The 18,703-nt window shown below is 43.5% G+C and overlaps 1 protein-coding gene across 2 annotated transcripts; it reads right to left on the bottom strand.

Moving 5' to 3' along the window:
* Positions 1-3,291: 3,291 nt before the first annotated feature.
* Positions 3,292-16,213, bottom strand: LOC137072666 (NLR family CARD domain-containing protein 3-like). 2 transcript variants are annotated; one of them, XM_067440570.1, is made up of 6 exons: positions 16,084-16,213; positions 13,767-15,603; positions 12,337-12,510; positions 12,089-12,259; positions 3,899-3,945; positions 3,292-3,818 (listed from the first exon to the last, which is right to left on the bottom strand). In XM_067440570.1, exons 1-6 carry the CDS (start codon positions 16,211-16,213, stop codon positions 3,292-3,294), a joined length of 2,886 nt encoding a protein of 961 aa, XP_067296671.1. The 2 variants fall into 2 exon arrangements, with proteins under 2 accessions (XP_067296671.1, XP_067296670.1); XM_067440569.1 differs by lacking the exon at positions 16,084-16,213 and adding an exon at positions 15,616-15,829 and having other exon boundaries at positions 13,767-15,540.
* Positions 16,214-18,703: the final 2,490 nt, after the last annotated feature.

Raw genomic sequence — 18,703 nt, forward strand, 5'->3', positions numbered from 1 at the left:
CAGTCTCTCTCTCTCTCTCTCTCTCTCTCTCTCTCTCTCTCTCTCTCTCTCTCTCTCTCTCTCTCTCTCTCTCTCTCTCTCTCTCTCTCTCTCTCTCTCACGCTCTTCCAGTAGAATTGTCCGTACGGCCCATACAAGGAAATTCCGACCTATTAACGTCAAGTGGACCCATGATCGAAAAAAACTTGCCGAAACTTATGACTAACCGGAAGTAGTATTTTTGACAAAGAAATACTCCCATCAAACGTCCACCTTAACTTTTGAAACTTTGTCTATGTTTAGTATGGGATTCCAAGTCTTTAACAGTGTAAAAAGATCAGTATGCATGAAACAGCATTTCACCCCCCCCCCCCCCCCCTTTAAGTATCCAAAGTTCATCAGAATTGTAGAGACTTGGTGGTGTGTCTGATTAAAACACTGGATTTAAACATTTATATCTAAATGCTTCAAGGAGGAATTCAATTGATCAACATTTCCTTAGTGCAAGGCAGCAGTGTGTATTGGTAAATAATGTATCATCTTCCCTACGAGCATGCACCATGGGTGTGCCGCAGGGCTCTATATTAGGGCCTCTGCTGTTTTCTCTCTATATAAATGATTTTCCATCTGTGTATACTAATGCTAAAATGATCATGTATGCTGATGACACTGTGGTGTATATTCATGGTAAAACTGTTAAGGATGTTGCCTGAAAGTTAACTGAGGAAATGAAAAAGATATCCAGGTGGCTAAAAAACTCTCACTTAATGTTGAATGTCGACAAAACGGTTTCTATGTTCTTTACAAATAATCATAAGTTCTTGTCATGTAAACCTGAATCAAAAATTATAATTGAAGGTAAAGAAATATCAAGGGTTGACCAAAATAAATATTGAGTTTTTCTTGACCCAAAATTAAATTTTAAAAAACATATTAAAAAGATAACTAATACGTTGAAAATTAACACTGCACAGTTTAGATATATTAGGAACTCTTTGACCATAGAGGCATCTAATTTATATCTAAATGCTTTTATATTCTCGCACTTTCGTTACTGCATGACGAGTTGGTATTTGTTTTACACAGGCCTGTAAAACAACATTGAGGCCTCTGGGATCATTGTACAAAAGTTCTCTGAGGGTTCTTGATAAGAAACCTAGGTTATTTCATCATTGTCATATTCTCAAAAAATATAGCTTATTAATTTTTGATAATATAATCATATATTCACATTTCTGTTTATTGTTTAAGATAATAAATGGTACTGCAGCTCCTCCCTTAAAAAAGTATACCTTATTGAGCTCAGAAAATACATCTCGAGCCACTCGGTCGGCTGTTCTGTGTTTATTTGACACATGATAACGACTGACTGTTTGTACATTGATGTCAGTGTTTAGATAACATCTCCCTCCAGTGGTTCACGTCTTCATCACAGTCTCATGGGAGTTGCTGCTTTATATGAACATATAAATCTTTCAAATATTCAATATTCAGTCATTTTTTATGTTTTTAGAAGAAGTATCTTCTGCTCACCAAGGCTGCATATATTTGAATAAAAATTCCAACAAAACAGTAATATTTTGAAATATTACTAAAATGCAGATCATCTGTTCTCTATGAGAATATATGTAAACCCTCCTGTTTGGACCAGGACTCGAACTCTGGTCCGCCGGCATGAGAGTCGGACACTCTAACAAAGAGACTAAAGGTTGGATCCTCTAGTGTCAGTCACTAGAGCGTCTCTTGAGATCAGAGGAGTGAGGTTTTACTCACACAACAACTACTAGCTGCCCTCGGTTACATTTAGCGAAGTGTGATTTATTCCTGTGATCAAAGCTGAATTTATCATCATTACTTCAGTCTTCAGAGTCACATGATCCTTCACTAATCATTCTCAGATGAGGATCTGATGACACATTTATGATTATTATCAGTGTTGGAAACAGTTGAGTAAAACTTTGATGAATAGTATGTTAAAAAAACAGTATCTAATATTGAAAGTTTCTGCAATATTGTACTACCGTTCAACAATTTTGGGTCAATAAATAAATTTAAAAATGAAAGAACTTAACGAAATGAAAACAGTGATTCAGTTAGGATTCATTAAACTGATCAAAAGCAACAGTAAGGACATTTATAATGTTACAAATGGTTCAATTAAAAAAAAATGTTTTTGGAACTTTATATTAATCAAAGAATACTGAAATAATGTTTCACAACTGATAATACTCATAACTGATAATAATCATAAACTTGTCTTGAGCATCAAATCATACCTGTTGATGAAAACTGCCTGTGTTTTCACTTCTGTTGAGCATGTACCATTTCCATTTGAAAAGAAACAATGTAATCATTTAAATAGTTTTTGTAGTTTAACTTTAAACTTTATTTTTCATCATAAGTAGATCAGCTCTTGTCATCTCTTACTGACACAAATCTATCTGACTCTCTCTGTCCAGAAGGAGGAGCTACATGATCATCAGAGTTAAAAGAGAAGCTAGCTATTCGAACCACAATCATCATGAAAAGTCCTGTCTGATATAGTTCAAACAAAAGCATTAATGTGCTAAAACACAGTAAACGTCACTGTATGTTTAATGTTAACATTCAAATCATTTTCTTATTTTTTATTCATATAATATTATGTACACATAGTCATATTCTCTGTAAAGATGCATTGGAACAATTCAAACAAATGTAATTGAATGACTCTTACAGTTCATTAATTAATGAGCAAACTGGGCTGTACATGTAGTTGATCTGGGATTTGTCAGATTGAAATGTGAGGATCGAAACAGGACACAAAACATATTTACAATAAAGTCATTACAGTAACGGTACATTTATTGGAAGAGAGGAAAGCTGTTGGAGTTCTCCATGACAGTGCTGATTTAATAAAGTTTGCTCTTTTTTATTGTTTGATAAATGTATTGACATGATTCTTAAATAAAATGAATAGATGTAACTCAGAGTGGTGGGAGTGGAAATGTTTAGTGACATGTAGCCATGCAACCTGGGCAGAATAAATATGGGATTTTAGATGCTTTTATCATAACAAAATTACTTTATGAGAACTGTGTCCATGCCAATGTGAATGTACATATGAATGAATGAATGAGGCATTTATATAGCGCTTTCAAATGTACAACTGTACACCCAAAGCGCTTCACACTCATGTCAGGGATCTCTCCTCAACCACCATATACAATTGACCGTGTGCAACTTATCCCATGAGAAGGGAAATATTCATTGTTACAACTGTACTCTATTACATCTGTAAGCAGTCTACGTTTTGCAAGTATGTGTTTGTTTTTACATATAACACAGAGACAGTTCAGACTCAAAAACCTTAAACCCAGCATAGATGGGTTCAGTGAATGTGGTTTTGAATGAGTGCAAGTGTGTGAGTGTGTGTGTGTCAGAGACGCTGTAGAAGGACAGAGTGCCGGCCGGCACGTCCACATACACTCCTACTCTTTTAGATTTTGGTGCAAGGGTTGGTATGTTATTGCACAGATTATTATGCCAGACAGTGAAACCATCACAAGTGCAGAAAATACACCAGGATTTGTCATTGTATCCAAACTTACTGACAGTCGCTTCTTTCCTGCTGATTCCTTTAGACACCACTGCTATACGAGCCCAAGAGCCCCATTTAACCTCCCAGTAACAGCGTCCAGTCAGACTCTCTCGACACAGAACCTGAGGAATATCAGCAAATCTCTCTGGATGATCAGGATACGGCTGCTTCTCTTCCACGTATGTGACTTTGCTGCCCCCCTCAGAAATAATGAGTTGAGTGTTCGCTGTGTTTGGATCCAGTGTGAGATCACAGGCATCTTAACAAAAAAAAGAGATTAAAAAAGTATATTAATCTCAGTTGTATTCATTAAATGTCTGTGTCAGAGAAAGAACCTACATTTCCGTAGTCCTGGTTTGATCCTGAAGGGCCCTCCATGATCCAAACTAAAACACACAAACAAACAGACAAAACAAATAGTGAGTAATTTGAATACATACTCACCTTCAGTCTATTAGTGAACATCCAAATGAGCCAGAAGGAATTATACTATATGCATATATGTGCATATAATCAAAAAACAAGTGATTTAATATTTATTTGTATATTATTTGCATTCAGTAACTCTTTAACTAATATATAAAACTACACAACAAATTTCCTAGTATTAAATGAACTCTGCTCAGGCCTACACGTACACAGGTATTTTTAAAGCCGGAGTTTTTCCTCCTCCGAAAAAACAATCACGTCCAGATGAAAACACAAAAACACGCTATGATTGGCTGCCTGATTTCCACATGGGCCCCATCCACGGCACCAATGCACTGAGGAATGCCATGGGCTCGGTGAAACCCTTCTACAAGTTCCTTTACTTTGGACTCAGTGACAGGTAATGTTACACAGGGGTAGAGTTAGCCTGATGTGGTCATACTCAATTCTAGTCAGAATATGAGTCTGAAACTGCTCCATTGGGCTGTGATTATGGGGCGCGGTTCAACCGAACCAGGAAAGACATCAGTTGGATAGACCAACAACCAATCAGAGCAACGAAGCGACGCATTGTCAAATGTCAACAGAGATCAACTGCACTGTGTTGCAAGTCCCTATGTCCCAGGTTGAAGCGACTATTATGTGAGACCCATGAGTGTGAATTTTAGCAGGCAACCGTGCCAAAATAACGTCTCGGGTTACTATTGTAACCCTTGTTCCCTGAGAGGGAACGAGACACTGCGTCGTCGAGTGACGACACTCTGGGAACGCCCCCAGCGTGACGGCTTTGAAGTATGAATGAAATCAGCCACCAATCCGATTGGTGCAACGTCGTGACGTAACCGGCGACGGCGTACACGGAAGCTATAAGAAGGCGCCGCCCCAAACAACAGACAGCCTTTGCGATGAAGCGAGCGCTCTACGTGTAGGTGTGGCGACGAGACGCAGTGTCTCGTTCCCTCTCAGGGAACAAGGGTTACAATAGTAACCCGAGACGTTCCCTATATCGAGGGAACTCAACACTGCGTCGTCGAGTGACGACACTCTGGGAACGTCAATACCCACTATGCCACACCGAGACACGCCCATCCTGGTGTGAAGCTGGAGCCCAGGCACACTCAGGACGCAAGCACTCTAGCACCCGGCGTAGCCGGGAGGTCCAGCTTATAAAATCTTATAAAGGTGTGTGGATTAGCCCAACCCGCCGCCTCACATATCTCAATAAGTGAGGCTCCCGAAAGGAGGGCCACCGAGGAGGCCAAGCCCCTCGTAGAGTGAGCCCTCACGGCCATGGGTGAAGGCATATTGCGCACCCGATAAGCCGTGGCTATCGCCTGCACGATCCAGTTACTAATAGTCTGTCTCGCCGCAGGCAACCCTTTCTTAGGGGGGCCAAAGCACACCAGAAGCTGGTCCGATTTCCTCCATTGAGCCGACCTGTCTAGATAGATCCTCAATGCCCTAACCGGGCAGAGCAGGTGCAGCCTAGCTTCCTCTGCCGTCGCGTGAGGCGGAGGATGAAAAGCCTGAAGAAATACTGACCCCATCCCTGAAGATGGGACCTTGGGCACGTAACCCGGTCTGGGATGCAAGATAGCTTTCACCCCGCCCGGGGCAAACTCCAAGCAAGTAGGCGTGACCGCCAATGCCTGGAGGTCCCCCACTCTCCTCAGAGAAGTGATGGCGAGGAGAAATGCTACCTTCAGGGTCAGATTTCTCGCCTCAGCCGACTCCAACGGTTCGAAGGGGGCCTCAGCCAACCCTTCCAGAACCACTGCCAGGTCCCAAGCCGGGACTCTGGGATGAGCCGCAGGCCTCAATCTCCTAGCCCCACGGAGAAAACGCACAACCAAGTGGTGTCTACCCAAAGGGCCCCCTTCCAAAGGCGAGTGGAAAGCCCCTATGGCTGCCACATACACCTTCAGAGTGGATGGGGTCAAACCAGCGGAGAAACGGTCTTGGAGGAACTCCAGTACTGAAGTGACTGCGCAGTCAACTGGGTCCACCCCCCTTTCTCTACACCAGCTAGTGAAGACATTCCACTTTAGGCTATACAGTTTCCTCGTAGAGGGAGCCCTAGAGCTGAGAATGGTCTCAACGACCTCTTGTGGCAGACCCTCCTCTAGGTACTGTGCCCCCTCAGAGGCCAGACCCAGAGGTTCCACAACTCTGGCCTGGGGTGGAAAATCACACCCCCTGCCTGAGACAGCAAGTCCCTCCTCAGAGGGACCTGCCACGGGGTTCCGTCTAGAAGTGCCACAATGTCGGAGAACCAAGCTCGGGACGGCCACCGGGGTGCCACTAATAGGAGGCTGACGCCCTCCCGGCGGACTCGCTCTAGAACTCCCGGGAGCAGAACGATCGGGGGAAATGCGTACAGACGCTGCCTCGGCCACGTCTGTGTCATGGCATCCAGCCCCAACGGGGCCGGAGGCCTGAGGCTGAACCACAGTGGGCAGTGGGTCGTTTCTACGGAAGCAAACAGATCCACTTCCACTGGGCCGAACCTCTTGCACATGGCCTCCACCACCTCTGGGTGGAGCCGCCACTCCCCGGGCCTCAGCCCCTGCCTCGACAGGACATCTGCTCCCTGGTTCTGGTCCCCTGGGACATACATCGCTCTGAGAGACGACAGTTTCCCCTGGGACCACAGGAGGATCTGAAGCGCCAACCTGCATAGTGGGCGTGACCTCAGACCCCCCTGGTGATTGAGATACGATACCACCGACGTATTGTCGGATCGTATCAGGACATGGTGGCCGTGAAGGTCTGGGAGAAAGCTCCTCAAAGCTTTGTAAACCGCCAACATTTCCAAGCAATTTATGTGCCAGGAGGAATGTTGGGGTCCCCATGAACCCCTCATGAACCGGCCTTCCATGACCGCGCCCCAGCCCGTGAGAGAGGCGTCTGTTGAAAGGATCTTCCTGCAACATAACGCTCCTAACACAGGCCCTTGGGACAGGAACCTCGGATCCTTCCATATAACGAGGGAACGAAGGCATCTGCGCGTTACCCTGATCATACGGAAAGGTTTTCCCCTCGAGGAAAACCCCTTGGTTCCTAGCCACCACTGGAGGGGCCTCATGTATAGCAGACCCAACGGAATTACGTTGGATGCTGCTGCCATGAGTCCCAGCAGTCTCTGAAACTGCTTCACAGTGCGGCTGTGGCCTAGCTTCACCCCTGAGACCTCCGCCAGTATAGAACCCACCCGTGCGGGAGACATGCTCGCCCGCATCGAGGTTGAGTCCCATACCACCCCGAGGAACGTGGTCCTCTGGACGGGTATCAACACGCTCTTGGCCGTGTTCAGTCTCAGCCCCAAGCACCTGAGATGGGCTAAAACGACATCTCGATGCCGAATCGCCATCTCGCGCGACTTTGCCATAATGAGCCAGTCGTCGATGTAATTCAGCACACGGATGCCCTGCAGCCTCATAGGGGCCAGAGCTGCATCCATGCACTTCGTGAAGGTGCGAGGGGAAAGAGCTAGACCGAAAGGAAGCACCCGATATTGGTACGCTTCGCCCCCGAAAGCGAACCTCAGGAACTTCCTGTGGGCAGGAAGGATGGAGACATGAAAATATGCGTCCTTTAGATCTATCGTGACGAACCAGTCCTCGAACTGGATCAGATTCACGATCATTTGAATTGTGAGCATCTTGAACCTGAATCTCCTCAGAGACCGATTCAAGTACCTCAGATCTAATATTGGACGTAAGCCTCCACCCTTTTTGGGAACAATGAAATAACGGCTGTAAAAGCCCGACTCCCTGTCTGGCGGAGGGATTTTCTCTATCGCCCCCTTGACCAGCAGAGACTGCACTTCTTGTTCCATAACCTGCCTCTGGGCCGGGGGGACCACAGTCCAGACCACCCCGCTGAACTTCGGTGGTGGAACTCTGAACTGCAATCTGTACCCCCTTCCCACTGTACTCAGGACCCAAGCAGAAATATTCGGGAGGCACATCCATGCGCCGATATATTCTACTAGGGGAACCAGCCTCTCGAGGCTGGTCTCTGGTACCCACCGAACCCCCTGCCCGACCCCCTGAAGCGGCCACCCGGCAGAGCTTAGTCGGGGAGGATTTTCGGTGTGCGCACACATTCGCTGCCCCGCCGCAGGTCGATTTCGAGGCGGCTGGGACGGCGCACGTACGCGGGAAACCGATGAGGCCCGAAGCGTTGTTAACGGCGGGAACACAACATCGATTTCCCCAGAGCTGCGGGCTCGGAACGACCTCGGTCGTCCGCCCCCGGGAGGGCCAGCTCTGAGCGATCCTGCCGCAGCTAGGACCGCTTGCCAGAAGCCTTCTTCGCCTGAAGGACTTCCCTCAAGTCGCCCTTCGGCTTAGAAGACTTCTGGCGAGAACGTCGCCTCCTTTGCCAGGCTCCCTCGGGAGGGGCGCGGGAAGCGACGCTCTCCTTTTGCGCCTGTCTGTGGGCGCTGGTGGAGGGCCGGGACTGGCCACCAGAGACCTCCCTGCTGGCTACAGGAGGCCCCTGGCGGCGAGGGAGATACTGCCGGAAAGCCGCCGACTGTTTCCTCACCTCCTGGAATCTCTCGACAACGCTATTGACTGCATCGCCGAAGAGACCCACAGGAGCTATCGGGGAATCCAGAAGGAAGGATTTCTCCTTCTCCTTCATCCCCGACAGGTTTAACCACAGGTGCCTCTCCACGCACACCATGCCAGCCATAGAGCGGCCGATAGCACGGGCCGTCTCTTTGGTGACGCGGAGAGACAAGTCGGTAGCTTTCCGCAGCTCTGTAATATCGTCCGGAGACGGACCCTCTCCCTCATCTAGCTCTTTGAGGAGCTCAGCTTGGTATGCCTGCAGTACCGCCATGGTGTGCAGGCAACTACCAGCTCTACCGGCCGCTCGATATGCCCTGCCCACCAGGGACGACGTGTCCCTGCATGGCTTGGTGGGCAGGACAGGGGCTTTCAGGGACGCTGCTGCCTCGGGAGACAGATAGCTCGCTAACGCCTCCTCGACGCGAGGCAGCGTCCCATAACCAGCCTCAGCCGCGCCCACGACACACCCGAAGTCGAGAACTGGGGGTGTCGATAGGCGCGACGAGTATGGTTTTCCCCATGATTTGCACAACTCGTTATGCAAATCCGGGAAAAACGGCAAGCCCCTGCGTGGCGGCTGAGCACGCTTTTTGAAGAAGCGTCCATCCAACCTGCTCACAGGCTGGACTTCCACCTCTTCCTGTGGCCAGTCGATACTGAGTTTGGCCACAGCACGTGTCAGCACGTCCACCAGCTCTTCTTGAGCGGGAGAGTGAAGAGGTGAATTCACCTGCACTCCGCCCGCCTCCAGGCTGAACTGATCTGATCCCTCGGAATCAGACAGCATCAGCACTGGGTTATCAACCTCGTGGGAAGAAGCCGCAGCGCGGGCTTCCTCACGAGGCGGAAGAGCGTCTGAATCATCGGACGAGGATTGGGAAGATGCCTCAGCATGCCCGCCTCCCGTCGCGAGATCCAGTTGTGAGCCCCAGGATCTACGCCGCCGCGCTGCCTCAACAGACGCGGGACCAGACCCACGAGGCTCGCGAGCCTGACCGCCTTCGGTGAAGACGGCCAGCCGTGAGCGCAGCACCCGGAGCGGCAGCCTCTCACACTCGCTGCAGGCGGCACCCTCAAGCGCCGCCTGAGCGTGCTGCGCTCCGAGACACTGCACACACAGCTGGTGTGTGTCCGAGCCCGTGATAAAGCGCGGGCACGGATGAACACACCTTCTAAATTGCTCGCTTGCCATGCTTATTCGAAAAAGGGACTGATATTCAGACAGACAACAGTAAATAGACAAACAATATTCACACAGAGCGCCTCGCTGAAGAGCAAAGACTGTCTGTTGTTTGGGGCGGCGCCTTCTTATAGCTTCCGTGTACGCCGTCGCCGGTTACGTCACGACGTTGCACCAATCGGATTGGTGGCTGATTTCATTCATACTTCAGAGCCGTCACGCTGGGGGCGTTCCCAGAGTGTCGTCACTCGACGACGCAGTGTTGAGTTCCCTCGATATAGGGAACACACATTTTACCCTCCAAATGCCATTTTTCCCCAGGAGAACCCCCCGAGAAGCTATTGTTTAGGGCTAGTAGTTGTTTTAAAAACTTGGCAATCCTGTCTGCACGCGTGCTGGAATCGGGCTGGAATAAACGATCTTTGCTGGTGTTGTAAAAGTACTTACCCAACATGATCATCATTTCTGAGAGAAATAGTGAAGGTGATGCAGATACAAACAAGCTCTCCGTTTAGGATTTGAACAAATATAACCCAAGCCCCTTTGATGACGTGATGATTACGGTACTGTTGATCATCTGTCCGTCATCGTCTAAAGCCCGCCCTGGTGATTTCATTTGTCAGTTTCTGTTCAGGGATGATTACTCCTCTATGGAGCGAGGCCAGACCGAACTGCCCGACCTAAACATTTTGTGGGCGGGGCTAAATTTGGCTGGCATCCAGGCTAGGGTAGAGCCCAAGTGGATTGTAATAGCTTCACACACTTGCCTTACTATTTAGTATAATTGCATTCTGGCGCCTCTGTTCTGTAATACAATGAGATAACCACGCATGTATCTGTATAACTGTAACGTGATAAGCCTGTTAAAAGGGTTATTAGAAGCTAGGACAGCTGTCATTGTGTAGACTCGACTCATGTAAACAATGATAACGGTGCACAATTTGATGTAAAAAAAACAAAGGACAGGACAGTGAACATTTCACCATCTAAACGACAATGCTGCAACCGGAGTTTCTAAAAATCTTCATCCTGGAGTTTTCAAAAAAAAGTCTGGTTTCAGTAATCGGGTACAGCGTATTGCGTGTGGATCAGAAGCCAAACCGCGTAGAAAAAGCTGCGTTTTAAAAATAGCTGTGTTCGTGTGGACAGGTCCTCAGTCCACACACAGAGTGCTATAAGAAACACTAAAGCAGTGTTGAAATTAATTAGTTAATTAAGTGATTAATTGAGTGATGATTGAGCATTAATGATAAACAGCTGATGATAATGAGCAGAATCAGTGATTGACAGTGAATCTATAATGTGAATTATAGTTGGGCTCTTGACTCTCTTTAACAGTGTTTATCAATAACATTTTTTGTTGGAAAATTATATAAAAAAGATAAGATTATATAACTTTCATCATAAAGAAGTTTCTTTATGATGAAAATTATCTTTAATATGATTACTGAAAAAAAAGTGGGTATCTAATGTTGTTTTATTTTATACTGTCAATACTGGTGTAATAGAGATCACACATTATGACTTTATAGGTCATAATTTAAAAGAGAAAAGCAAACAACAGTGTGTATGTATGTATGTATGTATATATATATATATATATATATATATATATATATATATATATATATATATATATATAAATCAGAAACTAGACTGAATAATATCAGTAAATGAGACTACTGCATGATGATTACATCTTTATTATCAAGTATCATCTGATCATATTTTCTCTTAATGTTCTTGACATGACATAGCCAAAAATACAGCAGCCAGAGAAATAGATTAGTAAAAAGTGAAGTCAAACTGCCTTACTAAAGCAAACACTGATCACCATAATGGTGACTTCAAAATAAATAATTTTCAATAATGATAACATTGTAAATAAAGTCATTACAGTCACTGCGGAAGCTCGGATTGCCATAGAAACATGACGCACTTGAGAATGCACTCGCATGTTAGCTGGAGCAACCTGAAATATGAGCTTTTTTATGCAATTTGAGCATCACAGAAAACATTTATATGACAGTTGACCAGAGATTTTGTTACTGATTTGAAATATATTGTTGAGTACATTATTACCATGCACATGTCTTCTTTATCTTCAGTTGATATAATCTAAAGCTGTGGCTAAAGTCAGTTGTTGTTCCTGTTCTTTTTGCTTCACTATTTCTGCTCATTATCATCAGATGTTCATTATTATTGCTCTCAATCATTACTCAATTAATCACTTAATTAACTAATTAATTTCAAAACTATTTCAGTGTTACTTATAACACTCTTGGTTTGGTCTCATATAAACACTGAGGAGTGTTAATTTAAATTGCTTGGGAAACATACTTGAGTATTTGCAGTGAGCAGTTTGGGTCATTGAGTTTCTCAAGCATCTTGACTTCTGATTGTCCTAAGTGATTGTAGCTCAGATCCATCTCTCTCAGGTGTAAGGGGTTTGAACTCAGAGCTGAAGACAAATAACCACAGCCTTCTTCTGTCACCATACACCCAGACAACCTACAGACATACAACATCAGACAAATAAACATTATATCCAGCTGACTATACATTATCGTACATATGTTCTTACACACCTCAGTATCTCCAGCTGACAGTTTGGACTCTTCAGTCCATTAGAGAGCAGCTTTACTCCTGAATCATGCAGGTCATTGTTACTCAGGTCCAGCTCTCTCAGCACACAGTTTGAGGACTGAAGAACTGATGGCACAATTTCACAGGACTGGCCGAGGAGATTACAGCCATCAAAACTGAAAGTCAAGAGAATTACATTCTTAACTACACAGCAAAAACCCCAGCGATAAATCAACTCTCCTCAGAGTTTGTTTTGATTCTGCACTCAAGGAAAGAGTCACTATTTGTATGGCACCATTATGGTGATTAGAGTTTACTTTAGTTGGGCTCTTGATCCTTGACTTTATAATACATTTTGTTTGGCTGGTATAACTGAGTTCAAGACAAAATGATAAAGCTGATCAGTGTTGTTGGTAATGTTTTGGTATAACAATATTGTGAATTTGAACTGAATCACTGATCTCATTTAGAGCCCAATTTCTAAAATGTAATATATTGATTACAGCAGCCAAGTGATTCTACAGCGTAGGTGTTGGAATTTTCAAAATAATAAGAGGGATTTCAGATCAGAAAGGTTTGACTCGCTCTGTCATTTAAACATGAGGAGTCAGTATATGAATCTCAACAACGGTGACCAACGGCACCAATCAAAACTCATTAATGGCTCCCAGCATGCATTGTGACGTGAATAAATTAATAGCTGAATTGTCTTAGTAATTTATTTTATTATTTACTATTTTCATTTATTTTTCCTGTGTGCTTTTTAGTAGCTTCTTTTGTGATATTTAAAGCTGATCTGTTATTCTAGTCATGTGTGTGCGTTCATGTCTGTGTCTATGTGTGTGTGCCTTTGTGAGTACATGTGTCTCTAATAAAATGAGATTGTTGCAAACTTTTTTGTGCTCATGCTGTAAACTCACAGGGATGCTGTAATCAATAATGTAAAATTAACAAACCCATAAAATCAGAGAACACATTTCTTGTGTGTAACCAATAGTCCACTGGAGGCAAGTTTAAGTTCTTAAGTTCTATAGGCAAGTTTAAGTTCTAATTTTGTTTTATAAACAAAATTAAAGCAATCAGAAAAAAAATCTATTGTTTATAAAGTCAAGGATCAAGAGCACAACTAAAGCTAAAGGACTCTTTCCTTCAGTGATTCTGCTCATTATCATGAAGTGTTCATAACCAATGGCAAATCATCATGCAATTAATCACTTATTTTTCGTATTACCTTTTAACACTCTTTAGTGTGCAGTCCAATAAACACTGAGGAGAGTTAATTTAACTCTGGGGGTTTTGCTATGTACATTCTACAAATATGATTTAAAAATTCAGCTTTAATATTCCAAACATAAGCAAAAAATGTATGTTTTCACAACCATTGTAGTTATATTCAGCAACTCTTCTATGTAATACATGACTAAACACTCACATGGCTTTTGTGCAGTTGATCACAGCTGGTATCAGTCTTCTTCTACCCTCATCTGATGTGTTGTATTTCTTGAGGTCCAGCTCATCCAGCACCTCCTCTGACATCTGAAGCATGTAGGCGATTGTTGAGCAGTGAGCAGGAGAGAGTTTCTTCTCTGAGTGTTTGTCTGATTTCACAAACTCCTGAATCTCTCTGGACAGAGTCTGATCTTTGACTTCCAGCAGACAGAGGAACAGATTGATGGATCTTTCAGTGGAGAGTTCATGTCCATCTTTGATCTTCTTTTTAATGTACTGTGTGGTTCTCCTGATGCTCTCTGAGCTGTTCTCTGTGTGTGTCAGTAGATCCTGTAAGAGTCTCTGATTGGACTCCAGTGAGATGCCCAGCAGGAACCGCAGGAACAGATCCAGATGTCCATTCTGACTCTCAATGGCTTTATCTACTGCTCCTCTAAGCAGATTTTGCAGTACATCAGTAAACTGCAATGTGTCAAAATTTTTCATTACATAATGGTAAAACACATAGAAAGCAGCAAGAAACTCCTGAACGCTCAGATGAATGAAGCTGTAGACTTTCCTCTGATGAATCACAGATTCCTCCTTAAAGATCTCAGTGCAGATCCCAGAATACACTGCGGCGTCAGTGACGTCTATGCCGCTCTCTCTCAGGTCCTCCTCATAGAACATCACATTGCCCTTCATCAGCTGATTGAAAGCCACTTCAGCAAGTTTTACAATCACTTCTCTGTTGGACTGCAGGGGTTTCTCTTGTTCTCTCTCTACATACTTCTGATTTCTCATGTTGATCTGAATAAGCAGGAAGTGGATGTACATTTCAGTCAGAGTTTGAGGGATTTCTGCACTCAGATCTTCTTTCAGGAGCTTCTGAAGCACAGTGGATGAGATCCAGCAGAAGACGGGTATGTGGCACATGATGTGGAGGCTTCTTGCTCTTCTGATGTGTGAGATGATTCTGCTGGCTTGATGCTCATCACTGTTTCTCTTCCTGAAATATTCCTCCTTCTGAGGCTCATTGAATCCCTGAATCTCTGTCAAACGGTTGATGTATTGGGCGGGGATCTGATTGGCTGCTGCTGGTCTGGAGGTGATCCAGATGAGAGCTGAGGGAAGCAGTTCTCCTTTCATGAGGTTTGACATCAACACTCCCACTGATGAAGTCTCAGTCACATCAGAAACTTCCTGAGTGTCTGAAAACATCAGTGTGATTCTGCTTTCATCCAGACCATCAAAGATCAACACAACTTTACACTTCTCATACATCTTTGAGTCCAGATCTTGAAGTTCAGGATGAAAGTCCAGCAGAAGTCTGTGAAGACTGTACTGATGATCTCGGATCAAGTTCAGCTCTCGAAATGGAAGCACAAACATGAAATCTACATCCTGATTGGCTTTTCCCTCGGCCCAGTCCAGAATGAACTTCTGCACAGAGACGGTTTTTCCGATTCCAGCGATGCCTTTAGTCAGAACAGTCTTGATCTGCTCATTCTCACGTCCTGGTTCAGGTGAGGCTTTAAATATGTCATTGCAGTAGATTGGAGTGTCTTGTGAGTGTTGTGTTCTGGCTGTTTTCTCCATCTGTAAAACCTCATGTTCTTCATTCACTTCTTCTCTCTCTCCCTCTATGATGTAGAGCTGTGTGTAGATCCTGTTCAGGAGGGTTTGATTTTTTTGAAGTTTGTTTCCCTCAAACAATATCTCGTACTTCTTCTTCATGCTTGTTTTGTGCTGGTCTTTGACTCTCTGTAGTTCATCATCTTCTGGTTTCTGCAGGTCTCCGGTCTCCTCCAGAAGGGATGCTTGTGGGTAACAGTGAGCAGAGCCAGCAGAACTGGATTCTCTCATTTCGCTGTGTTTTCTAGGTCTTTTTCTGCACTGAGGACAGTCAGACTCTTCTGACGGTCTGGACTGTTCCCAGTAGAAATTGATGCATTGTCTGCAGAAACTGTGTCCACAGGGGATAGAGACCGGATCTTTCAAAATCTGCTTACAAACTCCACATCCGGACTGAACCTGGATTAGATCCTCCCTCTCACTGCTGAGCATCACAATAAAAAAAATAGAAGAATTATTTGCACCAGATCAATTTGTTAGCACCAGTGCAGCTTTGCATTGAAAATTACAACTACCAAGACTAATCAATAAAAATTGATGTTAAATTAAAAAAACAAACAAAACAAAAAAGACTACAAATGTCATTACAATCAGTCAGGCCCATAATCAAAACAAAGAGTTCACCAAACCTATATATTAATGATCTTAATGAGATCTGTTTAATATAAGTGTTTAGTTTTACCCAAGTTCAGAGGTCACTGCTCCATCATTGAGATAAGGGGGGAAATCCATGGAATTGTTACTCTTCATAGACACACAGCTGGGATCTGGAGAGGCTGCAGTGCCCCTCACCTTCATCTTCTTATTGAGACTCATCTTAGAAGCTGTGTCTCCTTCTCATATCTTCTTATAGAGTTTTAGATATGCTGTTTTTTCTTTACCTTACAGAAATAGACAACTATTATAGCTGAAAATACATACATATAATAATTACCAATCTCCATAAAGAGCAAACTAAACACAACATAATCAGGACATCAGGCAGCTACAGTAATTGAAAGTCTTTATATCATCGTTTTTCTGACTGAACAGCTGCTATACTGTTAAATGCATTGATGAATGTTGAAACAGACTGTATTTGAAACATTTATAGTGTAGAATTGCTACCTGCTAAGCACTTGAGTCGTAGCATTATCACAAAAGGTGTACATTACTTTTCTTTAATTCAATGACCCAGTTGTCAATTATTCAGTACCTTTTTAGTAGCATTGATTGGGTTAATCAGAGAATCAAGGAGGAGTTTGAAGCAGACTAAAGAAAGCTCAAAGATTCACCCCACTGTCTGAAATACTCCTAGGCAATGAATGCTCGCTTCACAAACTTTTATGCATAAATACAGATAAACGTATATGGTGGTATTTCCCAAAACTTGGCTGGATGACTCAGTTTATGATAGCACCTTACGAATTAAGGATTTCGAAACACCTATCCGGCTGGACAGAGACAAGCATACAATGGGGAAGAGATGCAGAGGAGGTGTGTGTATTTATATTAAGGAAAGTTGGTGTAATACAGCAACAATTCGAAAACTTATTCCTTTTCCATTAGCTGTTTTTTTATTGTAGTATATAAACATCCACATGCCAGATTTGATGTGGCTTTTGAGGCTCTAAAAACATCCTGGACAAACTGTATATTTTATCCCCAGATGCACCTACATTTATTTTTATTTTAACCAGTGTATTATGCACAAAAATCTAAAAGCCTGTCATCAATATATTGCATGAGCTAAACGCACTGATAAAGTCTTGGGCAGATGTTATGGCCTGATTCCGGGAGCTTACGGGTCTCTGTCTTTTCCTCCTCTTTGTTCAGCTGATCATAATTGAGTTTTACTGCCTTCTCTGAATAGTCCAATTGTAAAGCAGGTGAAGAGAGGTACGGTATGTCAAAGAATGGAAACTTTCTAATATTGAAGGCATTTTCCATCTGGATTTTAAGCCCCCTGCCCAGAACAACCTCAAGCCGGACACTCATTTGTCCTCCCTTTATAAGTTGCACTGAATCTGCCTAAAAAACCCACTCTAGAATCTTTATGGGGACGCAGCAGCATAGCGTCTAATGCCGTAAGATCTTTGTTCAAGCAAATGATTGGCTGAAAGCGGTGCCAAATAAATATCTGATATGTCATTGGTTATAACCATAAATAAGCCTCTACGTGCTGGCTTAGTCTTATCATAACAGTAACATGCCGAAAGTCAGACCTCATTTCATTTGGAGTGGACAAAAGAGCACAAATTTTTATCAAAAAGCAGTAGAGAAGTCCAGAAATGTTATGTTTTCTGGCACTGTGCCAGATTATTTGTTTATTTATTTATTTTATTTCCAGAAAGTCCAAAAATTTTGTTTTCAGGTACTGTGCACTTTGCAAGACAGGTTCAGCTTAGTGGTCAGTTAAAACAGACATCACAATGTCTTGAATAAATACAAATACTTTGAACGAACACATTTATTTTGCCTCTTCTGTAACACATAGGTCTACATCAAGATATATATCGTAGATCAAATTGTCTGACAATAGAATTGGCTATATCAGAATCCCTATATCATGATAAGATGGACAAAATTGTATTGTAGTTGCGAGTGCACCAGAGTCCTATGCAATTATTCTTGCCTCGTGCTGCAAAGTGTCCTCCTTTTTGGTGCTATGGAAAAGGCCACTCTAGATTACTAAAGATTATATTAAATATGAAGAAGATAGTATTTTTTGCAGGAATTAATGAGGAAAAAAAAGGATAATAAAAATAGCAATTTTTTAAAATAAAAATAAGATTGAGGGTGTGTTTATTAGGGATGGTGAAAACTAAACATTTTCTTGACCGACCACCGAGCCTCATTAGCCGGTTGAAACCGGTTAACCGAATAGTTTAAAATATGCTGCGCTATTTTAAATAACAGCCACGAGCCACGCCTGCAATTTCGCAACTCTGTCGCATCTCTCTATGATCTCTCTCTGCCGCTCTGCCTCCTGCTCACACACACACATACACACACACACACACACACACACACACACACTTGTTTGTAATCGAAGGACAAATAGCTCCTTAGTTTCAAAATGGTTTGGGTACGAGGTGATCGCGTTGAAAATAAAGGCGTTTGTCTAGCGTAAGAAGCTCATTTGAAGCATTGCCACAGCTCATTTAAGAAAATGACAGTTTAGAAGAGACGCCGCTTTAGTTCGAGGTAGTGTTAACAATAATAAAGAAAGACGATCAACACCTTATGTGTTCCCACTGAAATGTAGATGTAATATATTTCCAAATGTAAGCCCATTTTATGCGGAATGACGCTTCATACTGTCGT

This window comes from Pseudorasbora parva, chromosome 4 (genome assembly GCF_024679245.1).
Source record: "Pseudorasbora parva isolate DD20220531a chromosome 4, ASM2467924v1, whole genome shotgun sequence".
In the NCBI taxonomy this organism is placed as follows: domain Eukaryota; kingdom Metazoa; phylum Chordata; class Actinopteri; order Cypriniformes; family Gobionidae; genus Pseudorasbora; species Pseudorasbora parva.

Excerpts from the sequence above, each read along its gene's own strand:
- LOC137072666 (XM_067440569.1), bottom strand. The coding sequence starts at position 15,829 with ATGCTCAGCAGTGAGAGGGAGGATCTAATCCAGGTTCAGTCCGGATGT. Across the intron at positions 12,511-13,766 it reads ATCAACTGCACAAAAGCCAT|TTTTGATGGCTGTAATCTCC; the intron begins GTGAGTGTTTAG and ends CTTGACTTTCAG. Across the intron at positions 12,260-12,336 it reads TGTCAGCTGGAGATACTGAG|GTTGTCTGGGTGTATGGTGA; the intron begins GTGTGTAAGAAC and ends GTATGTCTGTAG.